Raw genomic sequence first — 26,992 nt, 5'->3', positions numbered from 1 at the left:
TTCCAAGGAAAGCAGTTTGGGCCTGCCACGTAAACTCTTTTCAGCACAATGTAAATTCCTAGAAGTAGAATTGTTATACTTTCACATATTCTTTTCGATGTTGTTAGATAGGCTACCTTTAAAAAAAAAAAAAGAAATCTTATCTATTAAGGAAACATTTCATTTGCTAGGCTCTGGGTGTGTGAAGGTGAGTAAGATTCAAGTGGGGACAGTGGGGCGAGAAGGAAAGTTGGGGTGGTTATGCCTACCCGGGTATGGTAGTGGGGTCCAAATGAGGCTCTAGAAGGAAATTCCTCAAGGAATGAGAGACAAAAAGGCAAACTATAGGGACAAAGCTATAGCCTAGTGTTGCCTAGGGGCTACTCAAAGACAGTGAGTACAGCACAGCTATTAATCCACTGCATATAACGTTTAGCCTCTCTGCTTTCCTAACTTTATAATTAAAAGGTAGGGTGAGACTGATCTTGGACTTCCACTCCAGCTACAGTTCTCTGCATAGGTTCATCAAGCATTTATGACAAATGCAGCGAAAATGTGCACATCGAACCCACAGTAATGCACTCAGTACCTGGGCTGATTTATGCCAGAGATCCATTCCTGAATAGCAGTTTTAAAATAAAAATCTCTAGGGCGCCTGGGTGGCTCAGTTGGTTGAGCGACTGCCTTCGGCTCAGGTCATGATCCTGGAGTCCCGGGATCGAGTCCCGCATCGGGCTCCCTGCTCGGCAGGGAGTCTGCTTCTCCCTCTGACCCTCCCCCTTCTCATGTGCTCTCTCTCTCTCTCATTCTCTCTCTCCAATAAATAAATAAAATCTTTAAAAAAAAAATAAATAAATAAATAAATAAAATAAAAATCTCTAGTCCATTTCACTCAGTAATTATTTTAAATACCTCTAAAATAACAGAAAATTCAATTCCTTAAGAGACTTAAGGTCTAGAAGACAGAGTAAGACAGATTTACTGATGACCCTGATAAAAGAAATGCTGTGGCAAAGTGTTTTGGAAAGGGAGAATAATACAGTTTGATGGGTGAGTAATAATTTTCTACGTAAGATTAGTATAAAGTAAAGGCAAAGCTTCAGGTATAATTTTTGACCTTCATTCATATTTGAGCTAAAACGTAACTTTAAAACCACCTAGGAATTTTGACATTAACCTCATTATACTCTGTGCCTATAATCCTAGCATATCTTTTCAATTATTCTTATGTAAAATTCACATTAAAAGTATCTGCATGCGGAAATATGCCACATAATTGTCATTTTACTGACAATTTTGTCACTATTTCTTTGGGACTTTAGAACTTTAAAAAAGATAGTTTATGGGCACCTGGGTGGCTCAGTTGGTTAAGCAACTGCCTTCGGCTCAGGTCATGATCCTGGAGTCCCGGGATCGAGTCCCGCATCGGGCTCCCTACTCGGCAGGGAGTCTGCTTCTCCCTCTGACCCTCCCCCCTCTCATGTGCTCTCTCTCTCTCTCAAATAAATGAATAAATAAAATCTTTAAAAAAAAAAAAAGGTAGTTTATGCCATTTTTCTAGGAATTTGATAACATTCAATTCATGGAGCCAAAGAAAGTGCAGTGATTAAGTACACAGTCTCTGAATGCAGAATTGCGTTCAAACCCTCACCCTGTGACTCTGCCACTTGTTGTGTGACCGTGGGCAAGTAGCTTAACCTCTCCGTACCTAAATGTACAAATTTGTAAAATGTGAACAGTAATACCAACCTCATAAATAAGGGAGGAAATTCATACAGGATATTGTCCACCATAGAACTAAATATAAATAAATGTTAACCTTTTTAAGGAATGTAGAAATGCCTTTTGATCTTGATTCATTGCTCGCTAATATATAAGGTTTGCTTAGAAACTGATACCATAGAGTGTAGAGAAACACTATTTTCAAATAAATTTTTTAAAGCCCTGGCTAGAGGATTATTCCAGTCTTCATCTGAATTTTTGAGTATACCAAGTCAAGCAGCTGTTAAGAATGACCATGCCTAGATAAGCATTTATAACAAGTATGTTATCCCTTGTGGCAGCAGCGGGGGTGGTGGCGGCGAGGAGAGTAGTGTTGAAGATTATTTAACTTCCGAAGAATCTTTGAGATTTTATTTTGGCATTTATAGAAAGGTTATGTCTAGATATGTAATGAAATATGCCTACATATGCCTGATGAAATGCTAAAAGCTACATTGTACAAGCTGGTACGCACAGAACATGACAGATCTGTACCCAGCTCCTGACTGCTCACTGTAGAAGTCAAGAAGGAAATGCACATCGCTCTCTACCTGACTCCAGGGGATGACAACACGAAGAAGAAAAGTGTAATAGCGCTCTTTACATTAAAGAGCTTGCAATATTCACCACACTTTTTCAGAGTCACCCACAGTTTTCGTTAGAACCTAAATAATACTCTCCTGAACTACCTACCAACATCAAATCTTAACTTCATTTTTGCCTTTTCCTGTATATCACTTTAAACAGATGACTTTTTCCATAACTTAGTATTATACATGAAGTCTTTTGTTTTTATTATTCCAACACTGAGGGATAAAGAAAAGGACCATGGCAAGTCCTGAATCTTCACTCCTCTTCCAGTCTGATTATTGCCCTGACCCTGCCCCCCGCCCCCTTTCTCTTCAGCTTCATGTCCTAAGAACAGTGCTTCACGGGAGGACGCCACTCTCTCTACAGTGTCTTGGTCAAAATGGAATACTTTGACTTTGTTTCTTATCCAGTCTTCCACGTCCTGCCGCCTCCTCCATTGGCAGCCTCACCAAGATGACCGAGGGAGGCTGAAGGGATCTGCAGCACATCACAGCCTTCTCCCTGCCAACCTTCTAGTCCGTTTTAGCGGTGTATGTGAAAACCTCCAAAGCAAACACAGAGACAGGAAATCAAGATTCACTGAATCCTCTCTGAGGATGCATAAGACATACATGCATTGCTCTTGAGCTTACAGAATGGAAATCGAAAGACTTGCTTGGTTTTCAGTGATACTGGTGTTCAGATTCCTGACTCTTCTGCCCGGGGAAAATGCAAGAGACAGAGACCTCAAAAATCTAGGCTCCTTACTAATGTTTATATGTGTGTAAGAAAACATGCCTCAATAGCTGATATTCATAGACATCTCCAACATGGTGTGTGTGAGTGAAGGGAATGAAAAATTCTTTCTCTACCCTTCAAGATCTTCCACCTGGACTAAGAGTTAAATTTACGTAAGACAGGTTAATAGGAAAAAAACACCAGTTTAATTATGTGCACACAGAGGCTCAATAATGAAATCAAGACCTCAAGAAATGACCAAGGCAGGCAGTTTTTACACTTTTTAGACAAAGAGATGATAAATCTGTGAGGAATTGATAGGACAAAGAAAACTTAACTTTGGGAGCTTCAATTAGTAAGGATCTCTAAAGAGAATTTGGGCTGGGGTAGTAAATTAATGAGAAGTAACAAGTGTTGTTTATACAGCCTTTTCCACTCTAAATTTCCCATCTCTGGTGATAAGGTTGTCTCTTTACCTCCTGCTATGGGGAGAGTACCTTTCACATGGGAAATTTATTTCTTGCTTTCAGGGGGACAGAGGAGGGTCTGGGCCTCCTTCTTACACAGGCTATCTCCTAAGTAACTTTTATTTAAAATAATTGATATGCTTGGGGTGCCTGGGTGGCTCAGTTGGTTAAGCATCTGACTCTTGATTTTGGCTCAGGTCATGATCTCAGGGTTGTGAGATCAAGCCCTGTGTTAGGCTCCATATGGAGCCTGCTTAGTATTCTCATTTTCCCTCTCTCTGCCCCACCGCGTCATGTGATCTCTCGCTCTTGCTTTCTCTCTCTCTCTAATAAATAATAAATCTTTAAAATAAAATGAAATAAAATCAATATGCCAAAGTGGTCCATCTTTGGGCAACCTGCCCTTAGCCCCTACATGAGTTAGCAACAGAAAATTATCCTATGAAACCAGCCATTGTGTCTTGAGAGAAGAGTAATCAAAATCTTTCTTTGAGCATATTAATGTCAAAGAACAAAAGAGTATTTGGGTATCACATAATTTCAGGCCAGATACAAATGACTTTGAACTTCTAGTTTCCATTTCTACAAATTGAGAAAATCAGGGCAGGGTAACCCCTTCACCCTTCACTCTAGTTTTCTGACCGATATCTGACAGGCAGCTACAGAAAAAAATACATCCACTTGCTAATCTGCTTGTTATTTTGGATGAACTCAAGTGAAAATCTTGCTTATTTTTTCATCTGTCCTCATTGAAAGACAAGACCAAAGAAAAACCTCATTTGGATTTTTTTTTTTTGCATTTTCAATTTTTTTATTATGTTATGTTAATCACCATACATCATTAGTTTTTGATGTAGTGTTCCATGGATTTTTTTTTAATTAAGGTATAATTGACATAAAACATTATATTAGTTTCTGATGCTAACCGATCAAAAACATTTAAAAACCATTTCCATTTGAAATAGAGGAGAGTAAACTACTACCTAGAGAATAAAACAAGTTATTGTTTCCCCTCTGGTGTCATTCCAAATCTTGCTTTTTACATACCTCTTGTTCTCTTTTAATCTTTTACCCTTCAGACATATTTTGGCATGGATGTGTCCGCAGTCGAAGATCCAGTTCAGAGGCGAGCGCTGGAAACCATGATAAAAACCTATGGCCAGACTCCTCGTCAGTTGTTCCAGTCGGCCCACGCCAGCAGACCCGGGTCCAAACTCAACCTTGAAGGAGAGCTTCCTGCCGCTGTGGGGTTGCTAGTGCAGTTTGCTTTCAGGGAAAACCGAGAACAGGTCAAAGAAATTACCTATCCGGTATGTCATTTGAATTTCAATAGAATTCAGCAAAAGACTCAACTCTGCAGATGTCAGGCCCCCTCTGAGGCTCTAGGGACACCACGATGAATATAAGGGTCCCGGCCTGAAGGTGCACGGCAGCCAATGAACCCAGACGCACACTGTTAACAGTGATACCCTGTGTGTGGTCATTGCTGTTAATGAGACAAGGTGGGGCTCTGGGGAGCAGGTCAGGCGGCCAGCTCCCAGAGGGCAAGTAGCAGGGAAAGGCTGCCGGGGCTGTGGCCTAACAGGAACCTGCCCACCGGAGAAGAGAAGCCGTCCAGGACTGGAGAAGGGTCTGAGCGTGGGCATGGCTGTACACACGTTCATGGCAGGGCCTTGGCCAACTTCCACCAAAAGTACTGACCAGAAGTGTGAATGTTTTGGCTTACAGTTAAGGGAGAACCTTACATATGTCTTTGGCCTTCCCCGATTATAATGGTAAAAAGTATTGCCTCTTAAACTGGGAAGTAGGCATAATTTTTACTTTGAAATACAAAAATAAAGCAGGCAAACCTTAAGAGTAAAATGGATTCTAACCCTGAGCTAAATTCTTCCATCAGAAAAGCAGCGGAGGACGGAAGCCCGTGAATTATAAAATGTAAGGGTTTATGGAGAGAAATGGCAGAAAATGAAAAGGTGTGGGAAGGAGGTTGGGAAGAACCTTAGTGGGGACATAAAGCAACACATCCCCAACTGCAGGAAACTGTGACCCATTTTAAGAGAAAATGGTTTTCATAGACCTTGTTTTGACGACTGTTTCTTAAAATAATGTTACTTAAATACAGTAAATGTAGAACACAGAAGACATGTAAATTCTTTATGCTCAGAGCTCACATATGTCAAATTTGCATGTTAAGCACAAACCAGAGTGATACAAGCAGTAAAATTCAAATTTAAAACATCAGTATGATAGTGTTGTTTTGCCAAAACCAGATCACCAATGTTGTGTTTCGTAGTTGAAAGCTATTCTATTCTATTCTTTTATCATGCCAAAATGATTTAAATGAAATGAAAAGTAATAAATGCCATTTAATCTACACTATACTCAGTGCTAACTAACTTTGCAGTTGGTACGTGTAAAGATCTGAGCCGTGTGTCCGCTCACAGTGGGACCCTGGTACTGACCTGCCTCATTCCCATCTCAGGACCTTTGTGTCGACTGTTCCCTCCACCTAGGATGGCCTGTCTCCAGACGAGCCCCATTTTGCTGTCTCATTTCTTTCAGGTCTCTGCTCAGATATCCCCTCCTCAGTTCCCTGACTCTGAATCTAAGATAGCAGCTCCAATGTTCTCAGTTCTCTCCCTCCCTCTTCAAAAGAGCTTTCAGCACCTGATGCGCATGTGTCTGTTTATTTCTTGTCTGCCCCCTCATCCCAGCTGGAAGGCAACTCCATGAGGCCTGGGCTTCGTCTATATTTTCGTCGCTGTGTCTAGCAACAAGGAGCATATATTTCTATATGCTAAGTATGGGGGAAGTAAAAAAAAAATTTTAAATAATTCTTGCCTACAAAGGGCTTATAATCAGGTTGCTTACTCTTTGTTTAGAATTTAAGTTAGAAGTCATTCTATATTTACTACCTTTTTAAAAAAAATCATACTTTTTATTTTCCTCTGTTTTAGAGTCCTTTGTCATGGATAAAAGGCTTGAAGTGGGGGGAGTATGTAGGTTCTCCAAGTGCTCCGGTACCTGTGGTCTGTTTCAGCCAGCCCCACGGAGAAAGATTTGGTTCTCTCCAGGCTCTGCCCACCAGAGCCATCTGTGGTTTGTCCCAAAATTTCTGTCTTCTGATGACATACAGCAAAGAACAAGGTAAAAGAAAACATAATGAGAATCACTCTAGGTGTATTTTTCATGAGATTTGATGTTTCCAGCTTATCTGTGCCACTATTTTATGTGTAAGTTTGGAATCCATGGTGAAAAATTGTTCAAATTTGTGGTTATTTAGTGCAAAGTAGGAATTAAACATACCACATGGGGGGGGAAAGGAGGAGATTAAATGCAGCGCCATTTGAAATGAGAGGAGGAGTCAGAGACAAGAATAAATGGTTATGTTCACAAGATGAAAACAATATCAGTCTTCTAGAAATGGACCTTTTGAGGCTCTTGACTCCCAGAACAGGCAGAGTTATTTGGCCAGCAAAGCTAGTACCTCAGAAGGGATAGTCATGAGATTAAAACAAACAAAACAAAACAAGGAAGTCATGATAGCCTTGAAAACAGGTTTTAAAAATAGGCATGCCTGGAAAGCAATCCTTTTCTCACCCTCTGTGCACTAACTCGCTAACAACAACACATGGAAAAGTGCTGTAATTACTTTATGGTTAATGTAAATAACCATTTCGTTCAATGTAAAAGAACTCTCCCTACTTCCTAGGCCTGGGCTTGGGCACTAAAATCAATGAGGATGCTCGCCTGTTCATATCAGGTGTGTGCAGATGTGTCTAAAAGCCAGTGTGTGGACTAGATGCTTCCAGACAGTCACACTGTTTGGGTTTAACATGATCTTTGACGCACTTCACTCCTTGGGGTCCATGAGCCTTCCACCACGTACAGCTTTGCACTATAAGGGTACAGTACCCATGCCGAGCAGAGAGCACTAAGAAATTAAGTGTGCTGGCTGGACCACAGTTCTTTGTAGACTTACTCTTGTTTATATCAGGAATCAATGATCGCCTTTATACTTGTTAGTAGTAAGAGAGGCTGCTTATCATTTTATCTAAATTTAGTGAATTAATAGGATCAGATAAATCTGTCTAATCGTAACTACTGTAATATCAGTGTTGCATTTAGTTGTGAGGTGTGTTACAAATAATTTACTACTAATAATACTTAAAGTACCAAAATGTGTCAGTAATTTACATTTAAAAAATTAATTAGAGTGGATTGAAGTTTGTTTCTGTTGAGCAGAAGAGAAAGGGCTGGTGTTACCGCTTGGCATGATGGGACTTAAATATGTCAAATGTAATTTTCAACCTATCTTATTTGTGCCACTATAGTCAGGGCCCTTAATAGCTGTGTTCATTCAAATTATGCTTTATTCCCTTGTAGAATGTATTTGGGGCTTGCCAGCATCTAGGTTGTGTGGGGAAGTAGTATAATACAACAGATTATAATACACAACAGTATAATACAACAGATACAATGAGTTTGCATCCCAGCTCTGATACTGTAGCTGTTTGACCTTGAGGAAATTACTTAAACCTTCTAAATCCTGGCTTTTGATCTATAAATCGGGAATAACAAAAGGATTGACCTCACAGGGTAATTTACTGTAAAGATTAAATGAAATAATGTAGGGAATGATTAGCATAGTGCCTGACTCCTTCTAAGTGCTCAGTAAAGGTCCATCAGGCTGTAAGCACCCCGGCCCCCGGGGCCCCGGGGACTGTGCGAGCTCTCACTGCCGCACCCAGCATCTTACAGTGCACGAGAGGAGTGCTCACCCACCCCATACTGGCTTCTGAGAGCCCTGCTTGCAGAGGGGGGTCGGGTCACATGCTACAGCTGCAAGGTGCCGAGCGCTGCTTTATCAAATAACTGTATGGTTTTGCTGAGCTGTACATGCACAGAACAATGTAACTGCGGCGGTTTTGATGACCTTAAACCCTTACTTGAAAATTGTGCCTCCAAGTTGCCTGAGATGCTTTTTTTTTCCAAAGTATACTTGCCTGGGTCTCATTTGAGCCACACCATGTCAGAATCTCTGGGGCTTGAGTCCAAGCCTAGGCATGCTGGAAACACCCATTTTCGTGCAAACTCATGTTTAAGATTCACTGTCCTAGTAGGTAAAGGAGAAGTTTATTTTTCTTAAAAAAAAAAAAAAGATGGTGCATCTTGTAAGTGATGGAATGAGAAACTGGGGGCAGTTACTAGATGTACTTCATTCATTGAGCACGTGGGCTATTGAGTGCCCACTATATGCCAGGCATTACAGAATGAATTTGAGAGGCCCTGAGCCTCATAGAATGTGGTTCCTTTCCCTAGCAGCTTATATTTAGAGGAGCTTTTATTAAGTGAGTATATTCCAGTTCCTTTATTGCCAAACTGATGTCAACATTTGGTATTGTACTCAACAAAAGAAAACAAAAATCTGTGAATTACATTTTCACTGTGCTGTTGATTCTTTCAACAAGTATGTATTTGTTTCATTCCCTTATATGTGGCCTTATTTCGCTAGGTGCTGGAATAAATAAAGCCCATTCTCTCTCCTTAAGGGACTTAAGCAATGCAAATTTCAAGGACAGCACCAGTTACAGCATTTATGCTGCATTGGCCACATTCAGCATACCAACAAGGCATAGATTATGAATAGTACTGAAAAGGGATGTCAAAATGTCCAAATCTTTATCCCAACGGACATAAAACTATGTTATAAAAAAGAGAAAGAGGAAAGGAGCAGGACCTCGTTAAATCAGTCTGCTGTGCAAAGCCCTGGCAGTTGACAGGATTAAATGGCCCCTTCCCAGGACCGCTGTTGCTTCTCTAGGGTAGCAGTGTTCTTTCTAGTATTGATAGTTGTCCATACTGATTTGTCAGCAGGTGGTGGCTACAAAGTTATTTAAACAGTGTCTAGTTTGTCACAGAACATGACCAGAGTAAGCTTGACTATCATTGTCTTCCATAGAAATTTCTTAACAGACATTTTAGTACTAAATCAAATAAGCCCTAACCAAAACACCACGAGTGAAAAAGAATTAGTTCCACTCTTAGAATCCCATTAGCATTAAAGGAATAAAACGAACTTAAGTCGGTCTATCTTATGAATACAAAGATGATTTGCTCTGGAAAGATACTGTGTTCTGCTATGTAAACTTCAGCTTTTAACCTGCCATTTTGGGGGGCTGTCAAATAACAGTTGAGCGGCGGCAATCTGATACTTTTATTTCTTCTTGAGGTGTGAGAAGCATGAACAGCACTGACATTCAGTGGTCAGCCATCCTGAGCTGGGGATACGCTGATAACATTTTAAGGTTGAAGAGTAAACAAAGCGAGCCTCCAATAAACTTTATACAAAGTTCACAACAATATCAGGTAAACATTTTTACGAAGTACTTTATCATAATAATTAAGTGTAATGCTCTAGAAAGGAGTCAGACTGATAGCAGCTAGTCTTTAATATTCTGCAGTTAATCCAGTCCAGAAGTTTATGACAGTGGACTTAGGCCTTGTTTACAGTGCTCAGACTTCCTGACTATTTCTATTCTGTGTCCCCAGAATTTGTCTTCTCCACAGTATCTCACTGAGACGGTATTATAATCATCTAGTCAGCATCAGTGATTGGCACAGTGTTGGAACAAAATCAACACTGCTTTCTTCTCAGTGTTCACGTGCCTTTTGTCACTGTGTCATTTTTTATAACCAGAGTGCCATCCTCTGTACCTGGTTTTTGCTAAATAGACTGGGTGTGTAGGCATCACAATGGGTTGAAAGAGCATCGGGCCCAACTAAAGCCCTCAGATCTGTGTTAGTGTCTAGGCTTTATTATTTACTCTGTAGCCTTTGGCGAGCACCTTAACCTTTCCAAACTTGAGGTTCTTTCCACCTCTTTGAAACTGAGGTAATCATACTCCCCACTACTCTCTCCTAAAGCTGTTGTAAAAATGTTTCCAATTGTATATATACTGTATATATACTATACACACACACACACACTATATATATACATACACACAATATACACACACACAATAATGCCACAACTCTTTACTAAATTGTATGTTTGGGTTTTTTTTAAGATTTTATTTATTTGTTTGACAGAGAGATAGAGAACACAAGTAGGTAGAGGGAGAGGGAGAAGCAGGCTCCCCACAGAGCAGGGAGCCCGATGAGGGACTCGATCCCAGGACGCTGGGATCGTGACCTGAGCCGAAGGCAGCCGCTTAACCAACTGAGCCATCCAGGCGCCCTAAATTGTATGTTAAACCCTCTTTCTGTGACTGTCTTTCTTTCCATGGGAAATTCTTTTGCCATTTCCTGACTCCCATTGCCTACATAACATCTCCTGCACATTCATGTGCCCTAACATTTCCCCATTCCCTGAGCACGTTAGAAATGGAGTAAGTTGCTACTTGTGGGGATTTTTAGCAGTGAAAGAAAGGAAGGCAATGACTTATTTGCTTAACTCTCAAAGTACCTGAAAAAAATGGTTATCACCTTTTGTTATCTGGTTATCAATAAACTAACAAAAGTAAGCAGCATAAGGACATTGGAAAACAACCTTATTAGAAATTTTAATAAGGATTTGAGCATTGCAAGGGCGCCTGGGTGGCTCAGTCGTTAAGCGTCTGCCTTCGGCTCAGGTCATGATCCCAGGGTCCTGGGATTGAGCCCCACGTCAGGCTCCCTGCTCGGCGGGAAGCCTGCTTCTCCCTCTCCCACTCCCCCTGCTTGTGTTCCCTCTCTCGCTGTGTCTCTCTCTGTCAAATAAATAAAATCTTAAAAAAAAAAAAAAAATTTGAGCATTGCAAAATTACTTCTATCATGTAAAGTTTGGTACACAAGCATCATTAAAAATGAAAGAACACTGTCATAAGTCCTTTTCACAAAACAGGATTGTCCAGATTCTTTTAGCAAAATACTCTGTGATAAAGAACTTCCGCTCAAATGACTGCCTGGATAAGAGCACCCTATTCCATTTTCATCCTTAGAAATATATTGTCCACTCAGTAGTTCTGTAGTTTGAGAAAACTCATCCAGGATGTTATCATATTGAGGACCCACACTCAGATCTCACTTCTACGATCATGGTCTCATCATTAGAGATTAGAGTGCTGCCGTCTCTTTGCCTTCGCCTTCTGACTGATCTCATAATCGTGAAACCTAGTCCTCTGTCAGTTTTGTTCTCTTTTCTATTATCAGTAGAACATGAAAAATTCTGAATTCCCAGTTGTGTTCAATGAAAGCTAAAAGCAGAGTACTAAGGAGTGTCTCCAGTCTTCCTTTATATTTTCTTGAAAGATGATACCACTCTTTGGACAGTACAATCAGAAAACCAAAAGATGACAGTTTATTTTACAGATTACATTATCCTTCCAGGAGATCCATCATTCTGCATTTTCCTGTTTGTTTTGCTCTAGCAGAGTTGGGAATAATTGTTGAGTAGTCATGAAATAATTCCTACAGTGATGAAACAGCAAAATGTTTTGAGACAGAGGGAAGATGAAATTATTAAAACCCTGTAATGTAACTTAGGTTTATGAAAGGGTTCAGTAGACCCATATGGTAATTGAAAGACTGAGTTTTATTCTATATATAAAAATATATATATATTTTTTCTCTTTGTTCTTTGGAAGACCTCTAAGAAAGAATAGAAGTCATGAAATAGTAATCCTTACAAATAGTTAGAACTATTCAAGAAAGAAATTCAAAAAATGAAATTGGGTCCAGCAGACTCGGGTAATGTATCAAAAGTTAAGAAGAGCCAAGATGAAAGCAAGTAATTTTTAAGGTAGCAGACACTTGAGGGGAAGAAGCCAGCAAAAGACAGCTTGAAATTCTGAGTGCAAGGACAGGGTTCTGAGGAACTCTGGGTATGGTGTCAGGCTGCCCTGAAAAGCAGAGGGGCTTCCTCCTTTAAATCAGGAGAAGCACCGAGATGTTTGAGGCACAAAGGAAGGAAGGGGCTCAGATCTGTGGCTGATGACCTCTGTCTGCTTAGCACAGTGCAGCATGAGGGGAGCGCAGGCTGTGGGACAGGTGGGACTGGAGAAGGGGCCCATGGGAGCTGAGGCGCTGGGGACTGGCGCTGGGGATCAGCTGGTGCCCAGAGCCAGAGGAAGACTTATTGGGCCAGAGAGTTGAGTGGCCTTGAATAGCACTTCCATGGTTAGGACTGAAAGGATTACAATCCCAAAGGAATAACCTGAGATTTTTTTCCCCACACTTATCTTTCCTTCTTCTCCTATTTAACCATCTTTAGAACTGTTAGAAGAGGGCGCCTGGGTGGCTCAGTTGGTTAAGCAACTGCCTTCGGCTCAGGTCATGATCCTGGAGTCCCGGGATCGAGTCTCGCATTGGGCTCCCTGCTCGGCGGGGAGTCTGCTTCTCCCTCTGACCCTCCCCCTTCTCATGTGCTCTCTCTCATTCTCTCTCTCAAATAAATAAATAAAATCTTTAAAAAAAAAAAAAAAAAGAACTGTTAGAAGCAATACCTGTCTCTTTGTATGTACCCCAATTCCCCACCAAAAGCAGAAAAAGGCAAAAAAAAGTAAAAATCAGGGAAATGTGTGAAACCACATACACATGCACATTACACACACACTCAACCTTGGATCTAGTCAATCCTGGATCATTTTGTTTAAATTTCTAAGGAACAAGTGGCCGTGTGTGTGTGTGTGTGTACAGAAAAATGTAAAATCATAGATGATGATGATGTAATACATTTTAACTCGGAAACAGCCTTTAGACATCTGGCTTAACGTTACAGAGTATTATTATATCTTGTACATTTTTAATCGGTTCAAGTAGAATGTTTATTACATTTTGTGGCTGTATGTCTTTTAAATAACCGTCAGGGAAGTAGAAACACTTCTCAAGCTTTCTGAACACGACGGTCTTTGATTTGTCCTGTCTCACAGGTCACGACTTGTGCCTGGGTGCCTGACAGTTGCCACCTGTTCGCTGGGAGCAAGTGTGGGGTCATCACAGCCTACGCCAACAGGTTTACCAGCAGCACGGTAGGTCCTGGGCGCACTTCGTGGGTGGTTTAGGGTTTTCGTGTTCATGAGAAGAAGAAAAGGCTCCTGAAGTATAATTCATTGGTACAAGAGTAACTGAAAATGTTTGTGCTTCAATTTTTTGTTCTTTAATCTTTTTTTCACATAAGCTCTTAAAATGTAAAAGGTCACATATCTGACTCTTTAGTTTTAGGTTTACTAGGATCATGAAAATTTTTGAAAATAATTATAACAGTCCTATCTTTTGGTGTCAAAGATGTAATATTTTGAGTCATGATCTGTTTTGTATTTAGACTTTTTCATGACATTGTGATACTTGTTTGCCTGTGTTCTTGGTGTCGGCCTGAATGCTTAGGAGTACACTGCAAGATTCTGTAAAATTTGGAAGCTGAGAACACCTAATATTTAACCTTCCTACAGTCTCTGGACTATAGCAAAATCCAAGTAGCCCATCTTGATTTCCACCACTTACTGGAAGAAATTTATTTTAGCCATTTGCTGAATTTCCAGGATTTGAAAATAAAATTATAAAACAGTCTAGCGAAGAAAAGACATATTATACAATACTTCTCTTAATTTACTGTTGTTCCTTTCTTGAATCAACTCTCTGTGGTGCTGTTGAGGATAAGTGGCAAATTTAGGGTGATAATTATCCTTTTCTTCTAGAACTGAGATAATTATCATTTTATTCTAGACCTTTCTTTTGCTTCTGCCCCCCATTACAGTTTTCTCCATTATATTATTAAATAAGTTCTACTGGATGAAACCAGTCTTCCTAGCATGGGGTGATGCTAGGTTCCTCTTACTTTTCTGTCCAAGTTTACTCCCTTTTAAACTCTTACTAAAGTTCTTTCCCATGATCCTTGGGGTATAAATGTGACCATAGTATTGTTTCCGTCTCTTAACCTAAGATCCCATTAAAATGTTTTAAGCAGTTGTAATATGATCCAGCCAGCATTTTGGGAAGCCCACTGTAGGGTATGAGACTGGAGTCAAGGGTGCCAGCTAGGAGGCCACCGCAGTGGCTCAGGTGGGCTTTGGTGCAGGGCTCTTCGCAGGAGACAAGCACGAACAGGTTACTGCAGGACACTGATGTGTGTGCTCTGAGAATGAAGAGCACAGAGTGGGGGCCAGATGTCAGAAAGCCTGGAATGTCTTCTAAGAGTGATAAATAGTTGCTCTTGAGTCACTTTTTTCCACTAATTAAATAGTGTGACCACCTCATCTTCATATAAGTGAACACCTATATTTCCATTCTCTGAATCGGTGGTGGCCAGAGAGCATATGTAAGGTTTATCTGAGGTGGTAGTATGTCATCCAAGAGCAATTTTTTTAGAGGATTTATTTATTTATTTTAGAGAGAGAGAGTGAGTGGGGGGAGGGGCAGAGGGAGATAATCTTCAAGCAGACTCCCCGCGGAGCATGGAGCTGGACACGGTACTCGATCTCATGACCCATGAGATCATGACCTGAGCCGAAACTAAGAGTTGGACACTTAACCGACTGAGCCACCCAGGCGCCCCTCAAGAGCGTTTTTAAATGAAGTAGTCCATGGTTCCTATTTTGTCCATGGAAATTGTTTTCCGGAATTTAGTAACGCTAACTCTTACAATCATTTTAAAGTATAAGATCTGTAAAGCTATCAACAACCACTATAGGGTTCCTGTGCTGTGTTTACCCTATAAATAATATTCTTGATCATGGAGTAAAAAAAAATACCCACACATGACGTGTGTGTGTGTGTGTGTGTGTGACTAACGCATCAAATTGCTGACAAGCTAATAGGGAATTCCCAGGCCAGAGAGGTAAATAGGCAGGGGGGGGCTCTCACCTGGAGGGCATTTGTCAGTCCTGGAGTACTGACACTGTCCTTGGACAGCTCTTGGGAGAGGAACAGATAACAATACCCAGGGACTGAGCAAGCTGGAGAGTCCCCAGGAGGCCCTCCTCCAAAGGCTGGTCCCTGAAGGACTACACCCGAAGAGTGAGGATGAGTCCAGTCAGGCCACCCCTTGTATGGAATTACAGCCTGGGTTGTCCCGATCTCAAGACTTGACTTTGGCTTGGGTGTCCGTAGACTGGTATGGGGGTCCAGGTCGTCCAGCAGAAACAAGGAAGATATCTGCATACTATTTCACAAGTAGAGGAATTCCTCCAAATAATTATTTTATTTTCATTTTTTTAATGATTGATTTATTTATTTTAGAGAGAGAGAGAGAGAGCTTGCGAGCAGGGGGAGGGGCAGAGAGAGAAGCAAAGAAGCAGACTCTCCGCTTAGTGGGTAGTCAGAGGCTTAACTGACTGAGCCCCCCAGGCACCCCCAAATAATTTTTTTAAATGTAGTAACAAATACATAAAACCAGGCACACAAATTTACATGTAAGAAAATGAATATGTGAAAAAGTTAAATTTGGTTATAATAAAAGAAATGCAATTTAAAGCAACCTTGTTTGACATTTAGAAGTTGGGAAATTTTCAGAGACTTAGAATATGAAGTGAGTCACAAACTCAAGTGCTGCAGAGCTCAGGCAGAAAAAGAAGGGGCTCAGGCCTTTTCCATCAGGGAGTTCCTTGGTCCCAGGTACCCTGAAGTACGGTCTGAAAGGGTTCTGGTCTTGGGCCTTTGGCTTGCAGACGCCTGGCCTTGTGGGAGTGGGTCACAGTCAAGGAGAGATAGCAGGGGCTCAGACCTGGGACTCTGGGCCTTGTGAAAGCACATCTCCTCTCTGTGATTGTGTGTGGTTGAGCGTCACGTGTCCTAGCTAAACAGAACCAACTGCCACACGGCTGAAGCCAGTTGTTCCAAGAAAGAATGTGAGCTGGTATTGCCTGGTCATTTGATCCTTTTAGTGTAAAATATGTATTTTTATGTGAATAAAACCCTGGACTATATAGCACTTAAAATGGATGAGCGGCAGCTAATATATCAACACAGATATATTTCTGCAGCGGTGGTGAACAAAAAGGCAAGATGCAAAAGATACCTGAAGAATAATAGCACATATAGAAAGTGATTTGTCAGCATGAAAAATCATACAATATGTTGTTTATGGTTATGGCAACATATAGTAGAACATATGTTCTATGTACGTGGGAAACAAATACAAAATTCAGGATGGTAATTTCTGACAAGAGAGGAAATAGAACAGTACACAAACTGGGTAATGTTTAATTTTTTTCTCTGTTTAAAAAATCAATCATATAAAATATTAGGATTAGTTTAACTGAGTGGTCACTATACAGCTTCTTATTATTCTTTCTACTTTTCTATATCCTTTGGAGTGGAAATATTGAAATACTTTAAGACAATAAATAGCTTAGTCTAATGAACACAAGAGTCAAACCTTGTGTAGACATCTGGCGTCTGTGAGCCCACGTGGCCCTTGGAACACCGGTTTGCAACCTCTCATTGAGAAAACCAGTCTGTAACTATGGACAGGTAATGTCACTCTTGGTGGCATCATGACTTGGTACAATGCCTTTGGAAAGTACACTATAAAATTATTAGTATTCACTGACCCACTAGTAGGATTCTAGAAATTTATTCTAAAGAAATAATTCAGAAGAACTAAACTTTTACACATGAAGGATTTAATTATGGCATCTATAATTTGGAAAATACTAGAAACAATTTTAAATGTCTATCTGTAAAAATGCTCAAGTAAATTATGGTATATCAACTGTATAGAATATTATAACACCATTAAAATCGTCTTGAAGACAATGTCAAAAATAGAAAATGCTTATAGGAGAATGTTTAAACACAAAATATAAAATTACATGGATGGCAGTTATCATAACTATAAAAATATTTGTGTGTATTTGGACCAAGATTGGACAAGAAGGCAAAAAATGAAAAAGCATTTTAATTCTTGAAATTATGGACAATTAAACATGCTTTAATGTTTAATTAGTTTTACTCTTTAGGAAAGAGTTGAACTGCAATGGATTAAAACATGCTATGCTTGAGAAGAATGTTTGAGTCCCTTGAGTTTTTCTTATTTTTGAGACACAGTACTAGGAAAACTTTTGTCACGCTTTTTATCTTGTACTTCACTGACTTTTTTCAATTTCAGCCCTCAGAGATAGAAATGGAGTCTCAGATACATCTGTACGGGCACACAGAAGAGATAACCAGCTTATTTGTTTGCAAACCCTACAGTATAATGATAAGTGTGAGCAGAGATGGAACCTGCATCATATGGGATTTAAACAGGTACAGAAGAAGGTCTCCCACTCAAACACTGCCGCCTTTATGTTTCAGTTCTTCCTGTGTGAAACAGATGCACTTATAAAATAAGATCTTTACATTATGATCATTTTAAGCATGAAATACAAACTTTACTTTGTAATCGTATTGAAATCAAAAGATCCATTAGGAATACAGTGGGGAATGCCTTATGAATAATAGGTCCAGACACTGAGGGAAGGAATTATACCAGAGAATCTAAATATACTTAATGATCAGCTGCAAATTTGTCTTTGGTCTTTCAGGCTGTGCTATGTACAGAGCCTGGCGGGACACAAAAGCCCAGTCACAGCCGTCTCTGCTAGCGAAACCACCGGTGACATCGCCACTGTGTGTGATTCGGGTGAGCGAGCCCAGAACCAAAGCACAGAGTCATTAGCTGGCTCCCGTGTAGGTTAAGCTGATGGATTCCGTCTCTCAGGTCCCTAACCTCATCTAAGTACTGTAGTAATAGTGTATTTGTGTGTTAAAATACAGTAAGGTCCAAGAGCGAGTTCATCAATTTAGGGACCAACTTACGCAAAAGTTAGTATTGTCATAATTTAACTTTTTCTGATATATGAAAGATTGCATTTGGGCACATGTAAGTTAAGCAACTTATTATTACATAATTATCTGAGTTTCTTGGCTTTTGTTTCTCTCTCTCTTTTTTTTTTTTTGGCTTCTGCTTTTTAACTACTAACTTTACTACCTTCCCCATAACATAAGTGCAAAGCATCAGCCAATGATCAGCTTTGAATATATATATCTTCCAGTCCCTGAGTGAGAACAGTACTATATTATAATAAATGGAGGTATAATTTGCCTTGAAATTTACATGACAGAGTTATCTCTCCTCATCAGAGGTTATGTTTTTAGGTTTGTTTTTTCAAGTAGTACATATTTAAAAACTTGACACATCCAGCAGGAAAGAACAGTTGGAAAATTCATAAATTTTCTGTTTGCATTTCTATTCTTAAGGATCTTAACATCGAAGGAATCCTTTGAAAAATTATCTCTTTCTGCCCACTCAGTATAGATTATCTTTGACGTATCTATAGTGAGTGGTCCTCTATCCTTTGCTTGCATGTTTTATATTGTTTGGTTTTTTTCTCACACCAACAGTTCTCCAATCCTATGACACCATCTGGGTGCTCAACAGTGCGATTTGGTTCTGACATTAACTACTTAAAGTTAGCAAATTTGGGAGTTCCCAACCCCCGACCAAGTTCACAGAACTTAGTCAAACATTATACTTAACTACAGTAGTTTATTACAAAGGATAGAAATGAACAGCCAGGGGCGCCTGGGTGGCTCAGTTGGTTGAGTGTCAACTCTTGATTTCGGCCTAGGTCATGATCTCAGGATTGTGAGATCGAGCCCCACTTCAGGCTCAGGCTGGGGGCGCCTCCTTTAGATTCTTTCTCTCCTTCTCCCTCTACTCCTCCCCCTACCTCACTCTTGCTCTCTCTAAAAAAAAAAAAAAAAGAATGAGCAGCCAGCTGAAGAGGTATATAGGGGGAAATCCAGAGGGCCTGTCTGGGTGGAGTCAGAGGGCACCTCCCTCCTGGCACATGAATGTGCTCACCAGCTCAGGAGCCTCCTAGCCCTGTTACTTAGGGATTTTTCTGAGGTTTCCTTCTGTAGGCACGGTTGACTGAATCAGTGGCTGTGGTACTTGAGCTCAATCTTCAGCCTCTCTCTGTCCCCAGAGGTGGGGAGGTACTGTAAATCCTAACCTCCTAACCTCATGGCGGGTTTGTCTGCTAACAGGCCCCCATCCTGAAGCTATCTAGGGCCTACCGCCTAGGAGTCAGCTTGTTAGCAGACAAAAAGATAGTAAATTATAAGGGTTTTCAGAAGCTCTATGCCAGGGACCTGGGACAAAGACCAAATATTTATTTTTTATTATACTACAGCTATCTCTTGGAGTTTTATTGTTGATTTTATAAAACATTCATTAATTCTTATATTCCGGAGAAGTAATGTCTTCAGTCATGCTTTAAAGGTATCAGGTATGAAGCATTTGCCAATCTTAACATCCAGTTATAAAATAATGCCATGGAAACATTTTTATTTCCTAATTGTCATAACTAAGGGAAAAGATTTTGAACCATTGACTTTGATAATACAAGTGTGGGTAGATGATTGATGACTTTTGCTAATTGTTCTCCCTTGATTTGTACATTAGCAGCTTTTAGTATGTCATACCAAAGGGGAATCTGGGCGAATAATATAATGATTATTTATATAGTGTTCTCTACTTTCTTGTTTTGGCAACATTTGAAAGTTAGGACTGATCCTCAGGGAGCTGAATTTTGTAAAGTTAATTACTTTCCTGCTGCCAGTAGTGATTTATATCTGTGATGTTATATCAGCCAGTCTTAAGGGAACAAGAAACAAAATTACTTTTGCTGCAATTACTAACTCGCTAGTAGGGTATTCAGGTGTCCCTGGGGAGTGAACAGCATAATAGAGTAATGGCTAGAACTTTTTTTTCCAGTATGAACAAAAAGGCCTTCTCCACTTTAAGGCCTCTTGGTACATATACAAGAGAAGTCATAAGAATTTGGTATATAGAGAACATAATAAAAATAATGATTTTTTTAAAGAGAGGCCAAATTTATGTTTAGTGACCCAAACTAGAGTTTATCCTCCTAGTCTTAGAGTCCAAGAAGGAAGGAAAGTTATCCGATTTAGCCTATCAAACATCTTGACCCATTAGTGAGTACCATCCAGGTAATTTTAAAATCAAAATTTAAATAAAACATATGTATGTTTATGTATATATGTTATATGTGTGTGTATACACGTATATACACATTACACATACGTATATAAAATTTCTGTGTTGGGGCTGAAGTTACACTGACGAGCTCTTTCCTCTTGATCATAATTTGCCAGTCCTTATGAGATATGGTTTTTATAATGATAAGATGTGAAATTTATTAAACTATGTAAATATTATAATAGATGTTTTCTATATTTTTTAAAAATCATTCTGCCACTGGATCAAAATATATGCCTTTTAACTAGGGTTCATAGCCTGGTCATGTGTTGCCAATGGCATTATAAATTTAATATAATATTATGAAATTCGGGGTGGGCAGTGATTCTCCAATTTATTTTAATTTCAGTGAAGATGTATAGGAAGAATAAATATTTTTTTCCAGGAATGCCCAACTTTCTGACTTTTAGTTGACATGCTAAATTATACATGAAAGTAATCTGGTCTTGAGTGAAGGCCTCAGTTTTGATATTTGTAGTATCATGAGTAGTTACTTGGTTTTGTGGTAGCCCGAGGTGCTGGGTAATCTGCTAGGGTGATTCTTTGCCTATTGAGTTCTGTACCATATTTCAGAGAGTCAAGGCCCACATTTACATTTTTGGTTTTGAAGGACTGAGCCTGCAGTAGCTATCGATTACAGGTAATGATCAACCCCTACATCAATATCTTTGATAAGCCTTCTAAACTTACTAGCACACATCTGGTTGCTTTATAAATTTTTAAAATATTTTATCAAGTATTAAATTCAAAAGAAAGAGTGAAATATCTACTTATGGAAAAGAGGAGTTTATCGTCTACCATTGTATTTCTTTAGTATATTGAACTCCTACCTACTGATTTTTTTTTTTTTAAGATTTTATTTATTTATTTGACAGAGAGAGACACGGTGAGAGAGGGAACACAAGCAGGGGGAGCGAGAGAGGGAGAAGCAGGCTCCCCACTGAGCAGGGAGCCCGATGTGGGGCTCAATCCCAGGACCCTGGGACCATGACCTGAGCCGAAGGCAGTTGCTTAACAACTGAGCCACCCAGGCGCCCCTACCTACTGATGTTTTATTTAGGTAATCTCTCCTAATCGGTGGGAAATCTTAAGTAAAACACTGGGCATTTGTTAACCTTCTTTTCTCTGCGTATGTGGTAAATATGTTTAACGTTATAGTTGCTATCTGAACCATTTTAAAGTATACGATGCAGTGGCAGCCCCACACCCACAATGTGGTGCAACCACTATTTCAAAAACTTTTTCATCACCCTAAGCAGAAACTCCATAACCATAACTCTATTCCTCCTTGCCCCAAAACTTCTGGTAACCACTATTCTGCTTCCGCTCACTATGAATTTGCCTATTTCTAGATATTTTATCTAAGTGGAATCATACAATCTGTGTCCTTTTATGTCTTTTTAATGTCCTTTTATTTCCCTCAGCATCATGTTAAGGCTCATCTGTGTTGCAGCATGTTGCAGAACTTCATTACTTTCCATGACTGAGTAATACCCCATTGTACACATCTACCTCCCATCTGTTATTGGATGTTTGGTTGTTTCCACTTCTTGGCTATTGTGACTAATGCTGCAACACAGAAGGCATTTGGGTTTGTGATATTTGAAGGTCTTCAGCGTATCTTGACATAAAAAAGTATTTGCACAGTTGGTTTCTTTGCTATAAAATAGGAAATCTATGCAATCTTTTCATTGCCTTAATAAAGGAGAGAGTTAAAGTCTGCACTTTTTAGTTCTAATGGAGAGATAAAATTAAGTGGAGTAACATTATGGCTCCCAAACTTTACCGTGCCTCTTAACATGTCTTTATCAGCTTGAGAATATTTCTCCAAAGAAGGCTAGACACATCATCATGAGGCCCTAAATATAGAAGATGGCAAGCAGTTACTGTTTCTCCCACCCCCTGGAAAACTCCAGAAAGTTTAGTTACTCATGGTCTTTGAAAAGAAAAAAATTAGTCTAGTAAGTCACTGACCTACAAGATTCAATCTTAGACACTCTGAGGAATTAGATATCTTTTTTTTTTCTTCAAAAGTCACATAAGTCACTTCTTACAGATGGCTTCACAGAATATTTTCGTCTGTTTTTGCAGATTGTTTAACTTTCTAGGTACCTTCAAATTCAGCCTTGGCAGTTCATTTGCTAAAATATGATTACACAAAGATACATGATTAATTTACCTTGTTGCTCTGTATTTCTAAATTAATCTGTTTATTTTTATTTTCCACTGGTCCTTGTCTCTAGATAAATATGCAGAGCCCTTTGTGACTTATTATGTAGTAATTTTATTTATACAGCTTCAGTCATGAGCTGCCTGTAAATTTTATCACTCAAACAAATGAGCTCGGTGCACGGGTTGCCCTGCTGGGACCCAGGGTTGTGGGCTCTGACGTACCCACGCTCTGGTGACCTGTGGGACAATTTGGGTGTTTTAGCTGGTGGAGGCAGCGACCTCAGACTCTGGACAGTGAACGGGGACCTCGTTGGACATGTCCACTGCAGGGAGATCATCTGTTCTGTTGCCTTCTCCAACCAGCCTGAGGGAGTATCTATCAATGTGATTGCCGGGGGATTAGAGAATGGAATTGTAAGGTAAGAAGAGTTGAGATTCCCTTTGTTTGCTGTTGTTCATAAGGACACAGCAATTGCAAAAATTAGCTTTAAATATCTAGGCATGTTCATATTTAATATTTAGAGATTTAAAATCACCTTCAGATATAGGTTCTTCACTGATTCCTGTTTTATTTTTAAGTAACAAACTTAGCTTTTGTGTGGTTTTGAAATTGTATATTGTCTATTAATTGTTTAAAAGATTAACAATATGAAAATTTACCAAGTTTTCTTACTCCCACATCCACCCCCTACAAACTTCCCAGAAGTAGCTACTGTTGTTTATTGTGTTTATTGTTTATTGTATTTCTTTCCAGATGATTTTTAACAAATTATACGTTTTTTTTAGTGAAGGAAATTTTAGTTTGCATAATTAGATGATGACTTTTTCCCTCTCTAGGTTGTGGAGTACATGGGACCTAAAACCTGTGCGGGAAATCACATTTCCTAAATCAAATAAGCCAATTGTAAGGTAAACCACCCCCGGATTCTTCATAATATACTTTGTAACTCTATTTTTGTTAGAGAGAGATTAAAGTACACAGACTGTGAACTATGCTATGAGAGTCCTAAACAGCAAGGAGACACAGTCCATGTCTTTCTGGAGCTTAATTTCTGAGTCAGGAGCTCCGAGTCTAATAGAAGACATCCTGGGAGAGTGCCCAGGGAAGTTTTTGAATTGTAGAAACTGTATTTTTTTCCTTCCTTATTAAAAATACCAGAATGGTGTGATTGAAAGCTGCAGGAGTGTGCTTGAAAAGATTGATAAACAACCAGTTACTCTTTTTTCCACCAACAAATTTGACTTTAAAAATCAATCGGAAATAAGTGATTCAAATTATACTTTATTAAATTTATTTTCAATGCACTAAATTTAAATTTTAACAAACTCCAATTAATTATTTATTAACATTACATTTTTACCTTTTCCTTTTTCAGGGAAATAAAATATCTCCCTATAATCATCATTTATTTCTATAAAGAGAAAATGTAGCACGGTTATATTATCTAAACTTTCCTATGCTCAAGTATTTGTTAAGTAATAAGAGCATAAACAAGGTGGTAAAAGAAAATATATAAAGAAGGAATGGAATGTACTGATCTCTTTGATCTGATTTTATTCTGTATCACCTAGTTAGAATGAGCTTCACGAAGTTGCCCGCAGAGCAATTAAACTATATTAGAATTACCACAGAAACCAGTGAGTCATAAGCTGCCATTTTATTGGTCTCTCTGCTCCAGTAAAGATATCTTAGCTTCTTTACACTAATTTCTATATGATCACCAATATGCTCATGCAATTTGAAGAGATAACGTACACATGGGATTTCTTTTGACAGCCTGACATTTTCCTGTGACGGCCACCACCTGTACACAGCGAATAGTGACGGGACCGTGATTGCCTGGTGTCGGAAGGACCAGCAGCGCTTGAAACAGCCAATGTTCTATTCCTTCCTTAGCAGCTATGCAGCTGGATGAATGAGAGAGAACCTCGCTTCTCCAAAGCACTTTAGCTCCAAACTAGATTTGTTGACCTCACCAGTTTTAGGAGGTTGAACTTGAAGAAATGGATGACCAAACAAATCATCCAAATAATGACCAACTGTCTTCATCTGCAGAACATTCTGCAGCCTCACAAGGTCCTGAGAGAACAGTTTTGTTCTAATTTAGTGATAATCTAGAGGGTTGTGTATGTTCTAACCAACAAGATATAAATCTTACATGATAAATTAAAATCGTATTCTTTAAGTGTTTACCCACAGGGGTCTTCAAAAGAAAGGATTAGGGTCGCTCCTTTTTTCTATTATGCCAAAAGGACCAGTAGAATTTAAATTGGTTAGCTAATTGTTTATATAAAATTCTCTAAAAATTATATTTAAAAAGTTTTATGCCAAGATAATCCACCCTCCCCACACAAACACACACACAAAGTAAAGAAGAGGATCAGAAGTTAGAACTCGCAAAGTGCTTTCTCTGAGAAGTAGATTATTCAGTAGGTGCCTCTGCACCATTTTATGGAATATCTGAATACTAAAAACAAACTACTAATGAATCTCGATGGTAGGCAGTTTTTGCCCAGTTGCCTTCTTAGCTCAAAGAGGAACCAGAATTTTTTGACAGCCACAAACACACGTTTGATTTCAGATACATTCTGTTTTTTCGTAAAAATCCTGTTTAAAATCCATAACACTAGATATTGAATATCCTTACTTAGTTGAGTCACTAAGATTTAAACACAATGATAATTACCTTAATATCTACCATTTACAGAGCACTGAATACTTAACAATTTGCAATAGAAAGCCTCCACTCTGCAGAAAGAGGGCACAGGTATTAAGAGTCCGTTCTAGATAAGACATTTAATCTAAGGTGCAGGGTGTGTTTTCTTGCGCAAAACAGAATTACAAAAGAAATGAGACCGCTTACTTTGTTTCCAACAAGATGCAGAGTAATTCTTATAGGAAACTGTGTGCACTCTGTTTCTGCTAATCTGTACTACCTGAGAACTCTAGGAACAACAGAAAAATCTAAGTATACGCCACAGAAAACTTGCACACCATAAAGACAGCATTCCTAAAAATCTCTACCATAGTCTGTCTCTACCATTATGGCTCTATTTTGACTTGGGGTGCTGCTTTTTTGGCTTTGACAACACTGTAAAATAGTAAGATGTTACCACGGGATAAACATATGTATTCCTGCATAAGAAAAACTTGCGTGTTTGTTATGGAAATTCAATTCATACGGTGTTTACAGAACTACTTTTGTAACTTCCAGACTTTCTAAAACATTCTGCTTAAAAACCGTATAAAACACAATTCCAACGTCTCTGCTGTGGAGATGCGGGAAAGAGGAAGCAAGCGGCCCCGTGTGCTTGTCACTGGGACAGCATATGTCCATAAGAACGCTTCACAGGCCGCACTTAGATCATCATTTGCACAGACCAGCTTGGAACTCTGAGGTCCAGATAGGTGCAGAGATGAGATGATTCCTATTCACGTTGAAGTGATTTGCTTTGTTTAAGAAAAAAAAAATTGCAGCTATTGTCTGGCTTTCGTTTTTTCTACCAAGAACATGGAATTATTCCCCTATTAGAATAGGGTTGCTACTCAGTCTTCTTTGTCTTTTTAAGGCTGAATGCCATCATTTATTTAAAGAGAAAATATGCAAAATAACTGGTCTTGTTAAGAGTGCAATATTATATTTTTATGTAAAAATAAAAATTAATTTGGGGGGATTATTTATTCAGCATGAAACTTAATATGTATATGTTTGAAACACTTCATAATGTGCATGTTGTAGTAAACGTTTCTGTAAAATATCACAAGCTCTGTTATCTTTGTATACACTGCCACTTCAAATTGGGAATAAATTTCATAAAAATAGATATAAAGACCTATTCTTTATACAATTTAAATATTTATGACCAGAGCTCAGATTGGTGGCTTTTTTGCTTTGTAACCCAGATAGGTTCTCTCTTTAGCTTCCCTATACATTGATGTCACTAAGAAAAGATAACTTTCATTTCTTAATTATATTTTTAAAGATTTTTTTAATTTATTTATTTATTTATTTATTTATTTATTTATTTATTTATTTATTTATTTATTTGAAAGCAGGGGAAGGGGCAGAGGCAGAAGCAGACTCTGGGCTGAGCAGGGAGCCTGATGCGGGGCTCGATCCCCAGGACCTCAGGATCATGACCTGAGCCGAAGGCAGACGCTTAGCTGACTGAGTCACCCAGGTGCCCTTAGTTGTATTTTTTATGAGAAATTTTATTTCAGCCCTTTATTTGAATACCCTTTGTTTCACACTTTATTTAATACCCTTAAATAGAG

General features: G+C 39.1%; 1 protein-coding gene across 3 annotated transcripts in view; it reads left to right on the top strand.

The window, feature by feature from the left end:
• Positions 1-26,539, top strand: part of LYST (lysosomal trafficking regulator) — a 182,324-nt gene extending 155,785 nt beyond the window's left edge. For all 3 annotated transcript variants that reach the window (XM_035008510.1, XM_035008509.1, XM_035008508.1), the window contains 9 exons: positions 4,595-4,825; positions 6,473-6,662; positions 9,748-9,884; positions 13,430-13,528; positions 17,605-17,744; positions 18,023-18,120; positions 22,979-23,135; positions 23,554-23,625; positions 24,494-26,539. In XM_035008510.1, coding sequence (XP_034864401.1) covers positions 4,595-4,825; positions 6,473-6,662; positions 9,748-9,884; positions 13,430-13,528; positions 17,605-17,744; positions 18,023-18,120; positions 22,979-23,135; positions 23,554-23,625; positions 24,494-24,632 — 1,263 coding nt within the window. In that variant the 3' untranslated portion in view covers positions 24,633-26,539. The remainder of the gene's footprint in view (positions 1-4,594; positions 4,826-6,472; positions 6,663-9,747; positions 9,885-13,429; positions 13,529-17,604; positions 17,745-18,022; positions 18,121-22,978; positions 23,136-23,553; positions 23,626-24,493) is intronic.
• Positions 26,540-26,992: the final 453 nt, after the last annotated feature.

This window comes from Mirounga leonina, unplaced genomic scaffold (genome assembly GCF_011800145.1).
Source record: "Mirounga leonina isolate KUSES-001 unplaced genomic scaffold, KU_Mleo_1.0 Mir_152, whole genome shotgun sequence".
In the NCBI taxonomy this organism is placed as follows: Eukaryota; Metazoa; Chordata; class Mammalia; order Carnivora; family Phocidae; genus Mirounga; species Mirounga leonina.
Note: the sequence above shows the minus strand (reverse complement) of the source record. Positions and strands in the feature narration are given on the sequence as shown.